General features: G+C 36.4%; 1 protein-coding gene across 2 annotated transcripts in view; it reads right to left on the minus strand.

Annotated features, from left to right (window-relative positions):
- Window positions 1-2,452: 2,452 nt before the first annotated feature.
- Window positions 2,453-19,892, minus strand: part of CEP120 (centrosomal protein 120) — a 64,790-nt gene continuing 47,350 nt past the window's right edge. For both annotated transcript variants that reach the window (XM_070412535.1, XM_070412534.1), the window contains exons 19-21: window positions 19,400-19,498; window positions 8,088-8,233; window positions 2,453-4,298 (exon numbers count right to left, since the gene is read on the minus strand). In XM_070412535.1, coding sequence (XP_070268636.1) covers window positions 4,064-4,298; window positions 8,088-8,233; window positions 19,400-19,498 — 480 coding nt within the window. In that variant the 3' untranslated portion in view covers window positions 2,453-4,063. The remainder of the gene's footprint in view (window positions 4,299-8,087; window positions 8,234-19,399; window positions 19,499-19,892) is intronic.

Genomic DNA, 19,892 nt, shown 5'->3' on the forward strand with positions numbered 1-19,892 from the left:
ATCATTTTATCAGTTAATAAGACCATCAGACAACAATAAGATGATAGCCAACAAAAAGATACTAAGCCTGTTAGGGAACTAGTAATTCATTGTGAAAAAGTCTAACTTATATGCATGGTCTGGGCTATCTGCTATAGTAAACAATCAGTGGTTTTGTCCTTTTTTGAAAGGTTAACAAGACCTTGATTTTATAAACCTGAAAGCAGTACAGTTCCACACTTCAAGGTCCTCCAGTTTCCTTTAGAGGACAGGATGAAAATGTCGCCATTAATTTTCACTTATTTCATATTTTGTTCAAAAAGGTGCTACACACATATAATGAAGTATCTAAGCCATTCATTCCTGCATCAAGGACTGAGAAGACACTATCTTAAAAAATGGATTGACAGGCAACTCGTGTGCAGAAAACTTTTAGCATAAGAATAGTGGGTAGCAGATTTGAGGCAGAGTTTGAAGCAAACTTTTCTTTTTGTGGTAAAAGAATATATATGACATAAAGTGTTAACCATTTTGAGTGAATAATTTAGTGGCATTAAATATATTTACAATGCTGCAGAACTATTTCCACTATCCATAATCCGGACAATATACAAGCTTTTGTTCATTTAACTTTTCCATCACCATTTATCCCCTCTATGCCCTCTTCTACCTCCATCCACCCTCCACCTACCCTTCTCCTCCCCCTCACAATCCCCACACTGTTGTCCATGTCCATTTCTTTTTTTTTTTTCTCAATCCCTACACCCGCACCTCCACCCCCAGACCTGTCTGCCTGCTATCTATGAGTCTGTCTCTTATTTTCCTTGGCAGTTCAATTTGTTCATTAAATTCCACATATGAGTGAAATCATATGGTACTTGTTCTTTATGAATGCAGCAAATAATGAGTGCCTACACGAGGCAGGCACTATTTTATTTTAGTCTTGGCATACAGCAGAAAGTAAGAGAGACCTCATTTCTGTCCTCATGAACCTTCTGTTCTGGTCAACTATGCTTCTCAGTATCCCCAAACTCTATGAAACATGTGGGAAAGTGTACCATTTTTATAAGAAACCAATGGCACATACCTGGTGTCAGTAACCCATTTTCAACATTACAGGATTGCTCAGAGATGTTGCAGCAGAACATTATCTTCTTTCACTATTATTTTTGGTCACTGCTTTATTAGGTAGCAGATGGTAGAAGAGTTGGGCTATATTCTTACCTGATGGACAAACGTTATATCCTTATGTCGGCCTCCTGCATCTCTATTATTTAGTTCAACATCTGATAAAATGTTGTATACCACAGAAACTTGTTATAAAAATACTTTGTTTTCTAATATTTCCCATTTTAAATACCAATTTGAGATTTCATATATATGAAATGTCTGGAATAAGCAAATCCATGGAGTCATAAAGTGGATTAGTGGTTGTTAGGGGGTGAGAAGAGGGAGAATGGGGAGTGATTGCTAATGAGTATGGGGCTTATTTTGGGGATGATGACAATGTTCCCGAATTAGATAATAGTGATGGTTGTACAACTGTATGAATATACTAAAAACTACTGAACTGTGTATTTTAAAATGGTGAATTTTATTTTTGGTATGTGACTTTATTTTTTTAAAATCAAGTATTCAGTCAAGCTGGACATAATAGTAGTGAGAGGTCAAATTTCAAAAGTCCACACATCCTAGCAGAGGATCCTTCTTATAGAATGCAAGAACCAGAGCAGTCCATTCTGAGGTGGCCGAGGACATGCAGTATGTATTGGGATTATCTGAGAACTCGGATTCAGGCAGGGCAGTATCTGGACAGAGCGGTGAGTGAACAAGAAAGTCATCTGACCACACTAGATGATCTACTCTTAAGATGCTCTGGGCCCCATACATACTTAAGTCATCCTCAAACTCCCACATCTGCTAGAAGCAACAGGAATCGGCTGTCGATAGAAAGTCCTGGATATACCTAATAGGAACTCTTCAAGTTTATACAGACATGGCACCACGTCTACCTGGTAGACATGGTACACCCCTCCCATACAGTGTGTGCCAACCTTAGACGTGGAAACTAGACTTTCTCCATGAAAAGGCAATCATATTTTAAAGATGAATTTTATTCCACATTAAAATAGTTGATGAAAGATCTGCAGTTATATGTAGTAATGAGGAAATTTATACATTCACCACTCACTTGCTCAATTCATTCATCTACTGTGGTCATACTCGACTCCCAGGGATTGGCACTATTTTAAAGCAATCAGTATAAATATGTTAAATACCACATACAAATGAAATGGCTGTTGCTGAAGGTGTTAAAATTTCACACTTCCACTTTTAAAAAAGACACTTAAAAAAGCATATACAATGTAAGCACTTACAAACCAAAGATACAAAATGACTTGATAGGGGAAGTGTCAAGCACTGGCCCACTTGGTTTAGAACAAACGTAACAGACTGCTCAGGAACTCAAACGTGCATACAATTACCATTTTATTTGTTAAAATACATAGCCAAAAGACAGCTTTACAGCAGGCAAAATAAACCACACATCCATTTTAGGAAAGTCCTTTTTGTTTCTTTAAATCTAAGGCCCCCTCTAGTGTTTGAGAAGAGTCACACACAGTACACAACGCAATTGAAGGCAGTCACTATATTTTCTCCGAGGCTTTCCGAAACAAAAAGAATACTCTGTTCAATTCACGTGGCACGAAATTCGGTAAGAGATAATGCCTAACCATAATTAATGTTTCAGATTCTTGTTATGATTCATATATTCATTATTTTCTCATTCAGTAATTTCTTTCTCTGTTATTTACTGCTGGGTTGTTTTTAGATTAATACTTTGTTAATAAAGAAAAAAACCATATAATGCATGCAGGGACTTTAATTTCCCAAACAAGAAACATACCTCCTTGGAAAGCAACAGAAAATTAATTTAGTGTTACCAAATGGCCTATTCTGCTTTTACAGAAGTTATCAGTAAATAGTATGTATCCCACCTGAAGTACATACTTAAATTTATTATATTTGGGAATCAGAAATTTCCAACTATATATATTTAAAGACTCACCAAATTGGGAAATTTCTAATAAGCCTTTTCAGTACCTTTTAAAAGGACGTGGGAAGTGCTCTGAGGACAAATGTTGGCTCTGAAGAATATGATGTAAAGGAATTCTTAAGTTTATACAAACATGGCACTATGTAAATCCAATGATTTAATCTCATGTACTTTTTAAAAAGACTGATTAAAATTAGAGGGAGAAAAAAATTTTTTCATTCTATTTTCCCAGCTAAAGTCTTTTTTAAAAAAGTACCTATTTCTATATTACAGAGTTAACTAGTCATACTATTACTGAAAAATAAAAAGAAATCTCTATTTTCAACAAAAGAAAATGATGCAATCTTGAGTAAGAGGCTGACAAAGACCTTATTAAGCTGCTACTTCACATTCTTAAAAGTTAAGAGTACACTGAAAATTTGAAAATTCAATAGGGCTTGAAACAAGTTTAATCTATATAAACTTTAAATAAACGACTAACTTGTCTCTCAATATTACCATATGGCTTCTTTGCATTTATCCTGTTTTCTGTTTTCAAACGTGTCACTTGCTAATGTTAGAAGTAAAAAAGACAGGACATCTAAAACGAGTTAAATACAATTGTTTACATTTGCAATTTGTCTAAACAATTAAGATATCTATATTCAAAATGAATAGGACACATTTTTAAAGTGCAACATGTACTCTTTTGGCTCAACATGAAAATATATAACTGCAGTCATTTCTCCTAGGACAAATTTAATGAAAAGCTGTTTTGAAATCTCAGCCATGAAATTATAAATTACAAGGAACACTGAAAGGGCATTTAAAATGAGTATATAAAATGCAATTACAAATAAAACCAGAAAGGGAGAGGTAGCACAAAGTAAATAAGATCAAATAAATACTATACAATAGCATATAAAATTTTTGCTTATAAAAAAACTGAAAATTGCATCTTAAAACATCCATTTTGCCCTTCATTTAAGGGTTATACAATGAAATTAAAATTTAGACCTGAAGTCTGTAAAGATTTTCCAAATGTTATTAATTACTGGTATTGCTTTTTGCCAAAACCTCTCTGATCTGTCGGTCAAGTTCACTTATTATTCGATCCTCGTGATTATACACTCCCGTCCTCATCAAAGTATCCCTCTCTTCTATTAGGCGAGTCAAATAATCATCCAAACCTTCTTCCAGGGTATCGCCATGTGGACCATTCACTTTTCCACTTGCAATCTCTCTGGAATCCTGGCACTGTTTTTGTTCTTGTTGCCTTAACCTGAGAAGTCAAGAACAAACACTACTCTAGTAGGCAACAAATATTGTTTTGGTTTTCTTAACAATGCCATTTAAAACAAAATGATTTAATGGTAAAACACATTTTTAGTCATATTTTCAGGAAGAAAACGAAAACCATTGTTACACTTGGCAAGTCAGAGTTAGCACACTTATAAAAGACAGTTTTAAAAACAATACTTGTTTTTCTAATAAAAAAATACATTAAAACTGTAGGAATTTTGGAAATGTTAAAAAGAAAAGAAAATCATCATAATCTTATCCAGGGATAACCAATCTGAGCAATTTTTTTTCAATAAAAAAATGCATATATATTTTAAATACATATTTTTCTGAAAAAAATATTACATGCAGTGCTGTATACTATTTTTTTCTCACTTATTAATATAATGAATGTTTTTGCCAGGGCATCATTAAATGTTCTTCTAAATGGCTTCATAACATCCCATCATTTAGATGCCCCATTATTTAACCATCCTTTATTGTTGACCTTTAGCTTGTTAAACCTCTGATATTATTACTATTCTGACATAACATTTCCTTCTAAATTCACTCAAGAAAACTTTTATATGTACCAAACAGTGCTGGTTTTGGGGGACACTGCAATGAATCAAGAAGAAAAGACCTTACTGTTATAAAGTTTATTTCACTAATTACTATAGGAAGTGAAATTCTATAGATGTGAATGCCTGATTCAAAGGGATTGTACATTTTAAGACTTTTACAGTTATCTTCAAATAATGTTTGTGATGGCACAATTTGTAAAGGCCAGGATCATGTTCTAATTAATTTGTAACATCTTCCAAGTCTGCAACACAGCAAATAAATATTTGCTCAGTTAAAAAGCCTTATAGCATGGCCCTGTAGACCTTGACCTTTTCCAACTGATACTTATATATTAACTAGAGGCCCGGTGCACAAAAATTTGTGCACTCAGGGGGGAGAGGGGGTCCCTCAGCCCGGCCTGTGCCCTCTCGCAGTCTGGGACCCCTTGGGAGATAATGACCTGCTGGCTTAGGCCTGCTCCCGGGTGGCAGAGGGCAGGCCCAATCCCTAGGTGCAGCCCCTGGTCGGGCTCAGAGCAGGGCTGATTGGGGAGTTGGGGCACCGCCCCCTGTCATGCACAGAGCAGGACGGATCGGGAGGTTGCGATGCCACCCCTAGTGACGCTCAGGGTACGGCCCCGTCACACTCAAGGCAGGGTTGATAGGGAAGTTGCGGCGCCACCCCGTCACGCACAGAGCAGGGCCAATCAGGGGGTTGGGGCGCTGCCCCCTGTCACTCACAGAGCAGGGCCCATCGGGGGTTGGGGCTCCGTACCCTGTCACACACAGAGCAGGGCCGATCAGGGGGTGGGGGCGCTGCCCCCTGTCACTCACAGAGCAGGGCCCATCAGGGGGGTTGGGGCTCCGTACCCTGTCACACACAGAGCAGGGCCGATCAGGGGGTGGGGGCGCTGCCCCCTGTCACTCACAGAGCAGGGCCCATCGGGGGGGTTGGGGCTCCGTACCCTGTCACACACAGAGCAGGGCCGATCAGGGGGTTGAGGAGCTCCCCCCTGTCATGCACAGAGCAGGGCCCATCAGGGGGTTGGGGAGCTCCCCCCTGTCACTCAGAGTAGGGCCAATAGGGGAGTTGGGGCGCCGCACCCTGTCACACACAGCAGGGCCCATCAGGGGATTGGGGCACCACACCCTGTCACACACAGAGCCGCAGGGCGATCAGGGGGTTGGGGAGCTCCCCCCTATCAGGCACAGAGCAGGGCTGATCAGGGGGTTGGGGTGCCTTCCCCTGTCACGAACAGAGCAGGGCAGATAGGGAGGTTGTGGCCTCGCCCCCTGTCACACACAGAGCCGCAGGGCGATCAGGGGTTTGGTCGCTGCCCCCTGTCATGCTGATCCTGGTGCCAGGAGGCCTCGCTGCTCTGCTGATCCCGGTGCCGGGAGGCATATTACCCTTTTACTATATAGGATAGAGGCCTGGTGCATGGGTGGGGGCCGGCTGGTTTGCCCTGAAGGGTGTCCTGGATCAGGGTTGGGGTCCCCACTGGGGTGCCTGGCCAGCCTGGGTGAGGGGCTGAGGTCCGTTTTCAGGCTGGCGGGTGACTGAAGCTCCCAACCTGTCCTTTTTTTCTTTTTTTTTTTTTATTCTGGGCCAGCTTTAGCTCTGAGGCTCGGCTGCTGAAAGCAGGTTTCTGGCCTTTGTTTACCTTCTGAATTTGAAACAATGTTGCGGTCCTGCTGGCTGAAGCCTGGCTGACTAAAGCAGGTTTCTGGGGTTTGGTTTAGCTTCTATATTTGTTACAATGTTTCTTAGAGTTGCCGCTCAGATGCCAGCAAGGCAGGCGGGGAAGCTTGGCTTCCTCCGTCACTGAAGCGAGCAAGCCTCCCTGTTCGCGTCAGCCTCCTGGCTGCCGGCCGCCATCTTGGTTGGCAGTTAATTTGTATATCTCCCTGATTAGCCAATGGGAAGGGTAGCGGAGGTATGGCTAATTACCATGTTTCTCTTTTATTAGATAGCATATTCTAAATGTAGCTATTTAATTCAGCACTAAACCTACCTAATGTAGGACTGAGTTTTCCCCGCATCATGGAGATGTCAAGGGATATTTCATCAAATGAACTCAATTGTATTCCCCAAAATTAATATGCCGAGCCCTATTCCCCAATGTGATGGTCTCTGGCTTTGGAAGATGCTCAGAATGATCAGGTTTAGATGAGATGATGACGATGGGGACCTCATAATGGGATTAGTGCCACTGTGAAAAGAAGTGCCACTGTGAAAAGAAGCGCCACAGAGCTTGCTCACTCTCTTCCCACCAGGTGAGGACAGTGGGAAAGCAGTTGCTTACAAGGCAGGAAGAGTCCTCACCAGAAAACAACCATGCTGACCTTGAACTCTGTCCTCCAGAACTGTGAGACAATACATTACTGTTGTTTAAGCCACTCAATCTATGGTACTGTATGGCACCCCAAGATAAGACAGTATGCTTTCCTGAAACAAAAATGCTATCTCTTGAAAAACTAAGTTAAAAAGTCTTCCCCCAAACTCATCTCCAAAAAGATTATAATTTTGTTCTTATGCTGCTTCCTAAAGATGATTTTTCTAACATGAAATACTACTGAAATTCAAACTCAGATGAGCAGGCCTCAGAGAGAAGAGCAGTGTAACACAGTATTTAAAAATACAACCTCTGGAATCAGATTTGAATTCTGGCTCCAATGATTTACTAGCTGTGTGACCTTGGAAAGGGTACTTAACTTTCTTTAATTCTTGGGTGTCCTAATCTCTAGAATGGGGATAATATCTTTCTCAAAGAAAATGAGACAGGCATGTGAGGCATTTAAAATAGCTGCTGCCACATGGTTAGGGCTCAATAAATAAGAGCTATTACTTACATTAATACTATAAATCTGAAATGTCATATACCTTTTGTAATTAAAAAATCAGTATAATCAATTACCTTGAAATAGTAGCAATAATCCCGAACTAGTCACACAAAAATAAAATTTAAGACACCAATTCTATGAATGTAAATGAAAAAGCTCAATAGACTTAGTATAGCTTCATTCGTGACAAAAATTTTGAGTATAATAATGGTCTTTGGCATAAGTTTTCTATTGTACAAATCAGCTACATTTTATAGTATATGATCTACTTTATTCTTCAAAGACCTGACATAATTTCCCTAGACCAATGACCAATTAAAAGGTTGTCCTATTAGAACTTTCCTTTTGTATAAAAAAGCAATGTAATGTTCTAGTCACTATACCTGTTTAATTCATTTCTTATATCCAACAATTCTTGTCGCTCAGTTTTTACTGTATCTTTTTCCTCAGAAGCCAAGTAACGTAGTCTCATCTGTTCCAATTCTTCTTGCTGTTTTTTAAGACGAGCCATTTGACTTTCTTGCTCCCGCTGGAAAGAAACAAACAAGCCAGATCCCAAATATTAGGAATAAATATACTTCATATGACTTTAACTTGTGATTATAATCCTACTTGACAGTACCCATGATAATAGCCACACACTGCCAATTCTATGACACACATATTATCCAGAAATGACCAGTTTTCTTTTTCTTTAAAAAAAAAAACCACCTCTTTCCATTCCTTTTCTTTCTAAGCCATAATCTTTAAAGGCCCAATCAATGAAGTTAGCTGAATAGCATAAGATAAAAGAAGTTGAAGGCAAGAAAAGAGTCTGCTGACAACACAATAAATTGCTACAAGGATCAGTGGCAAGAGCAGCATCTAAGAAATGGTTAATTATACAAAGATGTACCAAGAAAAATTCAGTAACTGTCACTATTTCCATTGTCACTAATTCCACTCCTATCTTAGGTAACAATATGCCTTTTCACTCTTTTCTCCAGGCTCATACAAAAACCTATGCATTTGACATAATTTCTTTAAAATACATGTGTAACATTCCACAGAATGAATATTCCATGATTTTTTTCAACCACGCTCTCAGTAACAGACTTTTGGTACAATAAGTAATGCTGCAATAAAACACCCTATCATCTAGTATCACTCACAAATATTTCTCTCTATATATTTTTTTAAGGATGGGTGCTTTTCTTTCTTTAGGACACAACCCCAAAATGGGAGAGGTATGTGTCAAAGTAAACATTTATTTATTAAAACCAACCACTCAACTACCATCCAGATAAGAAACAAAAAATTATCAGAATCTCAGATGTCCCTGTTTCCATCCTTTCGCAAACATAACCACTACCCTACTTTCTAACACCACACATTTTGACTGCTTCAAACTTATATAAATGGAATTGGACAGTATGTACTACTTTATGTCTGGTTTCTATCACTTAACATTGTTTTTAAATTCATTACTATTACGTGTAGTTGATGATTCATATTACTATTTGGCATTCCACTGGATGAATATACAAATTATTCATTCGACTGCTGAGGAACATTTTGGTTAGTTTCTGGTTTTGTATTATAAAGCTGATAGGAACAATATTATACATGCCCTTTGGCACATATTTGTATGCAGTTCTATTGGGTATATAATCTAGGATTCAAACACAGGGCATGAAAATTTCAGTAGTAGTATATACTGTCAAACAGTTTCAAAGTAGTAGTACAAATTAATCTTCCATGTGAGCATTTCAGTGTTCAATGTTCTTGCCAACACTTGGTACTATCAACTTTTTTTTTCATTTAAGCCGTTCTTATAGATTATGTAGTAGTATCTCATTGTGATTTTATTTTGCATTTTTTCAAAGACAACTGAGGTCGAACATGTTTTAATATTTTTATTTTATTTTATATATTTCATTGATTTTTTTACAGAGGGAAGGGAGAAGGATAGAGAGTTAGAAACATCGTTCAGCTGCCTCCTGCACACTCTCTACTGGGGATGTGCCCGCAACCAAGGTACATGCCCTTGAACGGAATCGAATCTGGGACCCTTGAGTCCGCAGGCTGACACTTTATCCACTGAGCCAAACCGGTTAGGGCATGTTTTAATATTTTTAATTGTCATTTGGGTATCTTCTTTTACAAAGTTCCTGTTCAACCATTTGGCACTTTGTTCTACTTTGCTATCCATCTTTCTTTATTAATATGTTTGTAGTTCTTTATATACAGGGTAGGGGAAAAATAGGTTGTTTGTATGGGAAATACTACAATAACTAATAAATAATATAAGAATAAACTCTATGTCCAGTACTTACAACTGTAAACCTACTTTTGTCCCACCCTGTAAACTAGGTAAGTCCTTTGTCATTTATTTAAATTCCAGGTATTTGCCACTAGTGTTTGTCTTGCCTTTTCACTGCTGTAGTGGTATTTTTGACTTAATTTTAATACAGCCCAAATTTATCTGTCTATTTTATTTTGGCTAGTGCCTCTATGTCCAAGTTTTTGCCTGCCTCAGTCTTGAAAATACTCTTATGTTACCCTTTTAAGGCTTCATTTAGATCAGTAATTCATATGCAGTCGGTTTTGTGTGTGGTGTAAGATCAAGTTTCTTCTTCTACCCACATAGAGCTCAAAATGACCTAGCAATATTTACTAAAAGGCACCCCTTGCTTGGCAATATCACCTGCCATATGTCACCTCTGTCCATTATATGTATAGGTTTGTTTCTGGACCCTGTAACCTGATTTATTTCTCTATCCTTTCGTTAAAAGTACACTGTCTGTTACTATAACTCATATAATAATAAATCTTGATATCTGAAAAAGTCTTCTACCTTTGGCTATTCTTCAAAATTCTTAGTTATTCTTGACTCCTGCATTTTCATATAAATGTTTCTAGGCCTGGGGGGGGGGGGGGGGGAGTCCTGCTGGGATTTGATTATGCTGAATCTACAGATCAATTTGGCCAAAACCATTGATTCTTTAATCATTGAACATGGTTTATTACCTCTCCCATTATTTAGTTCTTCTTTAATTTTGTTTGTTTAATACTTTATCCTTTTCTATAAAGTAAGAGTAATTGTGTTTCAAGATGCTATGGAAGAGTTTTAAAAATTTCCTTCTCTAATTGTGTCTGTATAGAGAACTGAAATTGATCTTTTCATATGGACCTTGTTTCCGACAAACTTACTAATAAATTCATTAATTCTGGTAGGTCATATGTAGACCCTTGGTTTTCTGAGTATATAACAATGTCATCTGTAAATAGTGGCAGTTTTACTTTTTCCTTTGCAACTGATACATCTTTTCTTTCTCTTGTCTTATTATACTGGCTAGAACCTCTAGTACAGTGTTGCTAAGAAATGGTGATAGAGGGCATCTTTCTCTCATTCCTGATTTCAAGGGAAAACTTTCCTTAACCCTTTGCACTCCGAACCATTCTGGACATTGGCTACCAGCTACTCGACGCTACTCTGCGGCGGAAACGTGCATTTACAGACCCTCGTATTATTTAGTATAATTTTGGAGCCAAGTAACGTATTATAATGATATTGGACTTATATGAATTGGGTGACATCGAGGAATGTATATTTGCAAAAAAAACAATATTTTATTGTTTATAATTTTGTACAGTATGATAAGTTTTGTAACACTCCCCAATATGCATTGCAGGCTGATTAGTGCATGTTTGACAGTAATAAGTGGTTTGACGCCTGCCACCAGTTGTTTTCCTGTTAGAACACACAATGCAGTCCCGTTTTCTTTGTCCCACATCGGGAATATGTAGTTTATTGTTTAATCCGACACAATACCCGCTGACATTTCTTGTATATATCTTAGTAATTTTACGATATTTTGATTTAATTTCTTGTGCTATTTCAAGATAAAACTTCAGGGAAACATGCATGTCTCAAAAAGTTGCGTTGAAATAACTCAATTCCCCGTAATCACTAATAAACTGCAATGTCCCCTGAGAGGGGACATCCGAGTGATATGCTAGAATTCCGATGTCCCCTGAGAGGGGACAGCGGAGTGCAAAGGGTTAATTTAGTTGGAGAAAGATAAATATCACATGATCTCACTCATTTGTGGAATATAATGAACAACATAAACTGATGAACAAAAACAGATCCAGAGATAGAGACCCATCGATCAGATCATCAAACCTCAGAGGGAAGGCAGGGGAGGGTGGGGGGAAGGGAGAGAGATCAACCAAAGGACTTGTATGCATGCATATAAGCCTAACCAATGGACACAGACACTAGGGGGTGAGGGCATGAGTGGGGAGGTGGGGGGCAATGGGGGGGATAAAGACACATGTAATACCTTAATCGATAAAGAAAAAATTAAATTAAAAAGATAGGTTTTATGTAAATATCCTTTATTAGATTAAGAAATTTCCCTTACATTCTTAGTTTGCTAAGAATTGTTATTATGGACATTGACTTTTTCTACATTTTTATATGATTACTTAATTTTCCTCCCCTTTAAAGGTGGTAAATACCCAACTTTGCCTTTGTTTAATAAATAAAGTTGATTGTGATGTTTACAAGTTTTATATCTATGTTCTTGAGACTGGTCATTTTTTTGTTCTTATAATACCCTTATCAGGTTTTGGGATCAAAGTTATGCTGGTCTCATTAAAAAAAAAAAAAAAAAAGAGAAGTGTTCTCTCTTCCTAATTTCCAAAACAGTTTGTATAAGATTAGTGTTATTTATAAAATGTTTACTAAAATTCAAATGTGAAGCCATCTGGGTCTGAAGACTTCTTTGTGTGAAGGTTTTTTCACTACAGTTTTAATTTTTCTGATAACTATATAACTACTTATATTTTCTGTTTCTTCTTGTGTCAGTTTTGTAAGTTCTGTTTTTTCAAATTCACATAAAAATTTTTGTACCATCCTCTTATCTCTAATGTCTGAAGAATGTGTAGCCCAGTCCCCCTTTGTTATTCCTGTATTAGGGCCTAGTAATTATTCTCCTTTTGTCTTTGAACACTTTTTGCCAAGGGGGAGGTTCCTTTAAAAAAAACATTTTCCTCCTATTTCATTAAGTCCTACTTGTCTTGACTATTTTCTATCTTCTTATTTCCTTTACTGACTGTTTGAAAGGGATATTTAGAGAAAACTTTATGCTTTTCTTGTTTTCTAAGTGAACTTGAGGTTACAAATGTCCCCTAAGCAGAGCTTTCATTAAGTCTCGTGTCTTCTGTCTATTTCATTATGAAAAACATTTTCACTGGGTACAGAATTTTAGGTTGGTAGTTATTTTTTTTCAGTACTTTAGGGCAGTGGTCGGCAAACTGCGGCTCTCGAGCCACATGCGGCTCTTTGGCCCCTTGAGTGTGACCACGGAGTTTCAATCGCACTGTACGTGCACGCCCACACGTGGTATTTTGTGGAAGAGCCACACTAAAGGGGCTGCAGTTTGCTGACCACTGCTTTAGGGCTATTATTCCACTGTCTTATGAATTCCTTCACTTTTGTTGAAAAGTCATCTGTCAGTCTTATTGCTGCTCCTATGAAGGTAATGTCTCCCTCCACCCCCACAGCTTTTTGACAATTTTACTGTGATGCATCTAAGATATGATTTACTTTAAACTCTCCTGCTGAGAGTTAATTGATATTCTTAAGACAATATCTTTTTCACTTTTGCTAGTATAGACTTCTCAGCCAGTATCTCTTCAAATATTGCTTCCTTCCCCCATTTTCTATTTTCTCTTAAGTGTTACTATAGGCTGAATATTTGCATCTTCCCAAAATTCTTATGTTGAAACCTAATTCCCAACATGATGTTGTCAGGGGATGGGGCCTTTGGAAATTGCTTAGGTCATGAAGGCAAGCCCTTATGAATGAGATTAATGTCCTTATAAAACAGGTCTGACAAAGCTCCCTAGCTCCTTCCGCCATATGAAGACACAGTAAAAAGATGGCCATTTATGAACTGGGAAGCAGACCCTCACCAGACATAGAACCTGACAAGTTGTGTACCTGATCTTAGAGTTTCAGCCTTCAGAAGAGTAAGAAAGAAATTTTCGTTTATAAGCTAGGAGTCTGTGGTATTTTGTTATAGTAGCCCACACAGACTAAGACAGGGGTCTATAGTTAACAAAAGGTAGTCAGTCTCATATACTCTATCCCCGTGGTCGGCAAACTGAGGCTCGCGAGCCACATGCGGCTCTTTGGCCCCTTGAGTGTGGCTCTTCCTAAGCCTTAGGAGTACCCTAATTAAGTTAATAACAATGTACCTACGTATATAGTTTAAGTTTAAAAAATTTGGCTCTGAAAAGAAATTTCAATCGTCGTACTGTTGATATTTGGCTCTGTTGACTAATGAGTTTGCTGACCACTGCTCTATCCCATATGTTTTTTGATGTTTTCCTTTTTTTTTTTTTTTCATTTCTGCTTCAGCTTACACATCTTTGCTTCTGCTATGCCTAATCTCAATTCATCTACTGAATTCTTACATTTCACTCACAATACTTTTCAGTTCCAGAATTTCTATACGATTCAAAAGAATCCACTCCATTAATAGATTTCTCTATCATCATCTACTTTCTAGAACATAGTGATAGTAGATACAAACTTTGTATCTGGTGATGCCAAAATCCAGATTACTTGTTGATTTATTTCTTTTGAGCAAAAGCCATAAGAATGCACTCCACAATAAGGACATGTAAGTGGTTAATAAACATATGAAAAGATGCTCAAAGTTGGGGAAATGAAAATTTAAGCCACAACATACTATTTTCACACCAAATTGGAAAAAATTAATACATCTAAACAGCCATTGGACATGGTGTGAAGAATAACAATTATACACACTCTTGGGAACTGCAAATCTGCACAACCACTTTAGAAAGTAATTTGACAATATTTAGAGTAGGAGAAGAGATGAGCAAACCCTACTAACAAAAATTCTACTTTTAGATATAAACACTACAGAAATTCTTACATGTTTCTACATGTCCAAAATTTTAGTGTTGTTTACCAATACTTTAAATATATCTTATAAAATTATAAAGAAAATATGGTAAGGGACCCACATCCTACCCAAATGAATAATAAATACTAAATTCAGAAAAGTAATTACCTTAGGAAAGGATGTAGTTAAGAAAGGTACACGGGCTTCCAAAGCATCAATAATGCTCTGTTACTTAACCTATAACCTCCTAGGAGGTGGGTGTTATAGTGCATAAGAATCTTTTGTTCCTTTTTGGAATGTACAATATATTTTGTTAGTAAAAGTACACCAAATTTTTATATCTGGCTGAGGAGGGGTTAAGGTTTTTATTTTCTATGTTATATGGTGTTGTCAAATTTGCAAGCAGAAAAAAATAATAAAAGGTTGATTATTTTTAGGTTCCTTTATAAAATTTTAGCTTTATAAAACTTGAAACATTTTAGTTCTAAAACGCAAGAAAAACGTTGAATTTTAAATCAAGGATCCAGCATTTAAAATAATCACACATGCACACATAAAAATTAGAGGTTAGTGAAAGAAATCCTCTCTGCTGCCAGGTGCTCTGGGTTAAAGGCTCCTCAATCAAGTGAGTATAATCTTTATTTTGCCTTGGCTGCCTATAAATCCAGAGAGGAGATGTAAACATACATACACTAGACTAAACAGCGGCTAAAAAGTGGCCACTACATACTCTCCCACTCACACATACCATGTAAGTCTGTGGGAAAAAAGCTTACAACTAAACTAAGGAACTCAAGTAAAGTTTTCTGAAAATAACCCAGAGCTGACAAGTCAGGAGGAGGGCCTGGATGGTTTCAAGACACAGTTTTTAACCAAGACTTGGACCTCCAACTGTTTTCTTAAACAAAGATTTACATCCTATCCTTGGCTAAATTACTTATAAATTAATCAAATTAATTACTCTGAGTGGATAAGCAGGAGGCTGGACAAGATAGTGCTGATGTCAGCCAATGAAGTCTGTGTTGTTTTAACTAAATATATCAGCTTACTTTTAAACAGATCTACTGTGCACAAATATGGTAAGGGACCCACATCTTACCCAAAATCTTAGTTCTTAGTCCTGTACCCAAGGAGTAAAAGGTTAATCTTAATTTGAATATTTTTAGTACAATTTAAGTATTTGTTTTGGTTTAAAAATATTTCTGTACTATATCTTCATGGAGGTGGCAGAAAAAAGAAAACTAAGTTACCGCTTAAATATCTCACAACTAGAACTTCTTAGAGTCAGTGTTACACAGTATACCAGAGGTATCAAATCCAGAATGTATGGGTATCACTTTGTTTTCTAAGTTATGAACCATTTTATGTAACATTTACTTATATTTTACAGCTGTCACTTACCCATTTACTAAAAAAAATTTTTTTTACAACTTGGAAACACAGACTTTTAGGTTGTGAATCTGAAGGAAATATATTTTTTCTAAATAATTAGAAGATTATGATTTTTTAATTCACAGATTGACTACACTAGATCACCTCTGAGTAATGGAAATCTCTGTTTAAACATTTTTTTGGCAATAGGCACTAAGCATTAGATCTTATTTCCAAGCTTTACCAGCTGGGTTTTGTCATTAACATTTATTAACAATCTAAGATATGGCTTTTGCTGTCTAATCCGTTCTACACAAATGTTTTGTATGGCCCTCCAGAGGATTTTGCTGTGACAAATTACTGGCAGAGATTATAGTCCCGTGGCTATTCACCAGAGACAATGTAAAATTAACATGGTACTAATCCAATTTAAACAAAAAGTTGCACAAACAAGTCTCTGATCAAAAGCAGAGAATTCAATTTTTACATTCAAACACCATAATGTTTTTAATAAAACATTTTAGAAAAAATTGAAGTAATTTTCACATATATGAATTGTGCCTATTTGGTAAAGTTATTAATGTTAACCTTCCAAAAACAGTTTGTGGCAGAGCACAATTCACTATGGTAATCTCAAGGTCTATTACGTTTCTTCTTAAAGTATTGCATCTCAAATGTGGTCTGTAGAACATCTATGATTCCCAGTGAACCTGAAATCTGTTTACAGAGTTGTTTCTAAAGCAGAAAGTTAGTGGGACAAGGAATAGAATTGGTCTGTAATGAAGATCACTACACTCAAAGAATGAGACTATTTGCTTTCATAAAGTACAAGTTTAGAGTTGAACCACTAATTTAACATTGTTTTCTTCTTAATACTCTTACAATAACTCAAGAGAAAGGAGGCATCTGAAACTTTGTGATCCTATTAGAAAAAATAGCTAAATTACTTTGCCAATGGTTTTTAGGCAAGAGGGCAGAAAATACATAGAAAGAGTAAGTAGGAAATGATGAAGATTGTAAGTATATGGGGATGCATGTTAGTAAGGAGGGTTAATTAGGTGGACACATTTTATTCTGAATCTACTTTTAAAGGAGGCTATCTCAGTGTAACACTAATAAAAAGCCATGAACTTGAAAGATTCTATTCAGAACATTATTTGTTTACTTTATTTTAAAAACTACCTCAGTGAAAACAATGCCATTTGTCAATATACACCTATGAACGTAACTTACTCAGCTTACTCAAACTAAAAAGGTCTTGCATGGATATTTCTTAATAAGAAACATGACACTCTGATGAAATTATCTCATTTAATAATTATTGATTACTCATTTCTATAAAGGAGATCCCCTAATCAGCAACTGACACGTTTCAATCTTTTCATTACTAGCTTTGGTAATGCCTTACAATTATCATTACATTCGTTTCTTCTCCTTCACTCTGCAACTTCAATAAAAGGCACTATGTTCCATATCTTCTCCATCTACTCTCTATTTTACAGCTTTAAGTATTTCAAATTTGATACTTGAAGCATTATCTTTGAAACATTTCTCCTTTAGCCTTGAGTGACAAAATGGAATGAGTAGTTGTCTTCTTGTTTTTCTAATATTTTACCTTCATTTGCATTTCTCACCAACCTGCTATGTTCTTGTTAAATATCAGATGAACTTGAAGTTCCCAGGGGAGAAAACTGCTGTATCTAGAGCATCTACCAGTGTGCAAGGTACAGACTCGGCTCTCAATAAGTACTTGCTGAATGAATGAAATAACTATAGATGTTTCTTTAGACTCAATGCACTCTCTGCACTCTCATCTCTCTATACCCAAACTTTAGGGAGCATACCTACTGACTCTTGCATATCCGCACATTGAACCCTAACATGTGGGGGTGTTTTTTCCCCTTCTGTGCTATTTTCTACAGAACATCTATTAAAACTACCATCCAAATACAAAGTAGTTATTATTCAAACTATATCCTATCTGACTCCCTTACTATTCAAACTACCAGTATATCCTACCCAACTCGCTTACTGCTATCTATAATAATAAAAGGGTAATATACGAATTAGACCAGACATCATTCCAGATGTCCTTCCTGACAAAGCCGGGGCTGGAGGGAAGCCAGCCCGGGTCGCAGAGGGAAGTTGGTGCCGGCAACTGGGGGAAGGAAGGGCTACTCTTGCATGAATTTCTGTGCATCGGGCCTCTAGTTACTATATAATATCCTCCTGTTCTCTAAACTTATAAACTGTTGGTGCCCATCATTTCTTTGAACAGCTAGACAAAAATATCTCCATTATTTGTTCATCAATATCCAAAACTACCATCTAAATCAGTGATGGCGAACCTTTTGAGCTCGGTGTGTCAGCATTTTGAAAAACCCTAACTTAACTCTGGTGCCGTGTCACATATAGAAATTTTTTGATATTTCAACCATAGTAAAACAAAGACTTCTATTTTTGATATTTATTTTATATATTTAAATGCCATTTAACAAAGAAAAATCAACCGAAAAAATGAGTTTGCATGTCACCTCTGACACGCGTGTCATAGGTTCGCCATCACTGGTATAGACCAGTGGTTCTCAACCTTCCTAATTTTCTTTCTTTATTCTCATGCAATTTAGTACATACTCCTTTATGAAGGTTGTAAGCATTTAGTACAATATCACAAAGATATTTAATAGCATTTGATGTTTATGGAGATACATAAATCTGAAAGACCTTCTTTAGCTAAAGCTAACCATTATTGATCCTTATGAGTTTTAAGTCAAAGTAGATTAGATTAAAAAAATCTTGCTAATGATTTATTTGATCTTAATCACTTGAAGAAATTATACCTAACATTAAGATATATTTCTCATGAAGCTAATAGCATATGCTATCTAGCAACAGGAGGGGTAAAAATTCAATTAAGAATTCAGAAAATTATCACTTTTAAACTCATAAAATTATGCAAATATTCCCTGTGATTCCTTTCTTAATTAAATAAGTTACCTGTGTCTTCCTAGGAATAACATTTAAAGTATGTTCTTAAATTTGAGAACGTTAAATTTAAGTTATCCTGAAATTTCTCCCCTCAAACGTACTCACAATAGAAAAAAATTAATGCTGAAGAAAAGAATGGTAGTTGTATAAGTAAAATAAATTATCCAATTTCTTCTAGGAAAGAGGACAGTTGGCAATTAAAGAAAATAACCTAAAAGTTTCAATTTTTAATTAAAAAAAGGAGGATCTTATATATAACACACACAAAGCCCAATCTCAAAAATAGCACTGGAGATTCAAATGCAGACATTTATCTGACATAACAGGTATTGCCAAATATGCAAACTTGTAAAGAATCAAGGGAAAAAGACATAAAAAGAATAATCCATCATTAATTATAAACTACATACCTGTTTAAGTCTGGCAAGTTCTTTCAAAGCTCGTCCCCATTGCTGCTTGTAATGCAGTTTAGATTTAGTTGCAGATTCCAACTTTCTTTCAAGTTCAACCTAACAGTGATTAAAATCATATCAAGTGAAACACTATACCATTGTGTACAATCACTGAAAGATAATATATACAAAGAGTCTGGCTTAAGAAAAGAGTTTATGTAGTGTAACATACGACATCATCTAAAACTGTTATATAATTTACTATAAATATTATGGCACATGAACATTTTCTTGTTTAAAATATAGTCGTATTTTTACTGCCTAACAGCCCATACTAAAAGGAACTGAATTAGTCTTAACCTCCAGACAGTTACTATAAATGTATTTAAAACATGTATATTGCATAAAGATGATAGAATGAAAAATACTTTTTTTTTTTTTTTTTTTTTTAACAAAAAGCAGTTCTGTTAGCATTCCAATTTACTTGGTACTCTAAATCTTAGAAAACAAA

Source organism: Myotis yumanensis, unplaced genomic scaffold (genome assembly GCF_028538775.1).
Source record: "Myotis yumanensis isolate MYYU_CA2020_CCGP unplaced genomic scaffold, mMyoYum1.0.hap1 SCAF_4, whole genome shotgun sequence".
NCBI lineage: Eukaryota > Metazoa > Chordata > Mammalia > Chiroptera > Vespertilionidae > Myotis > Myotis yumanensis.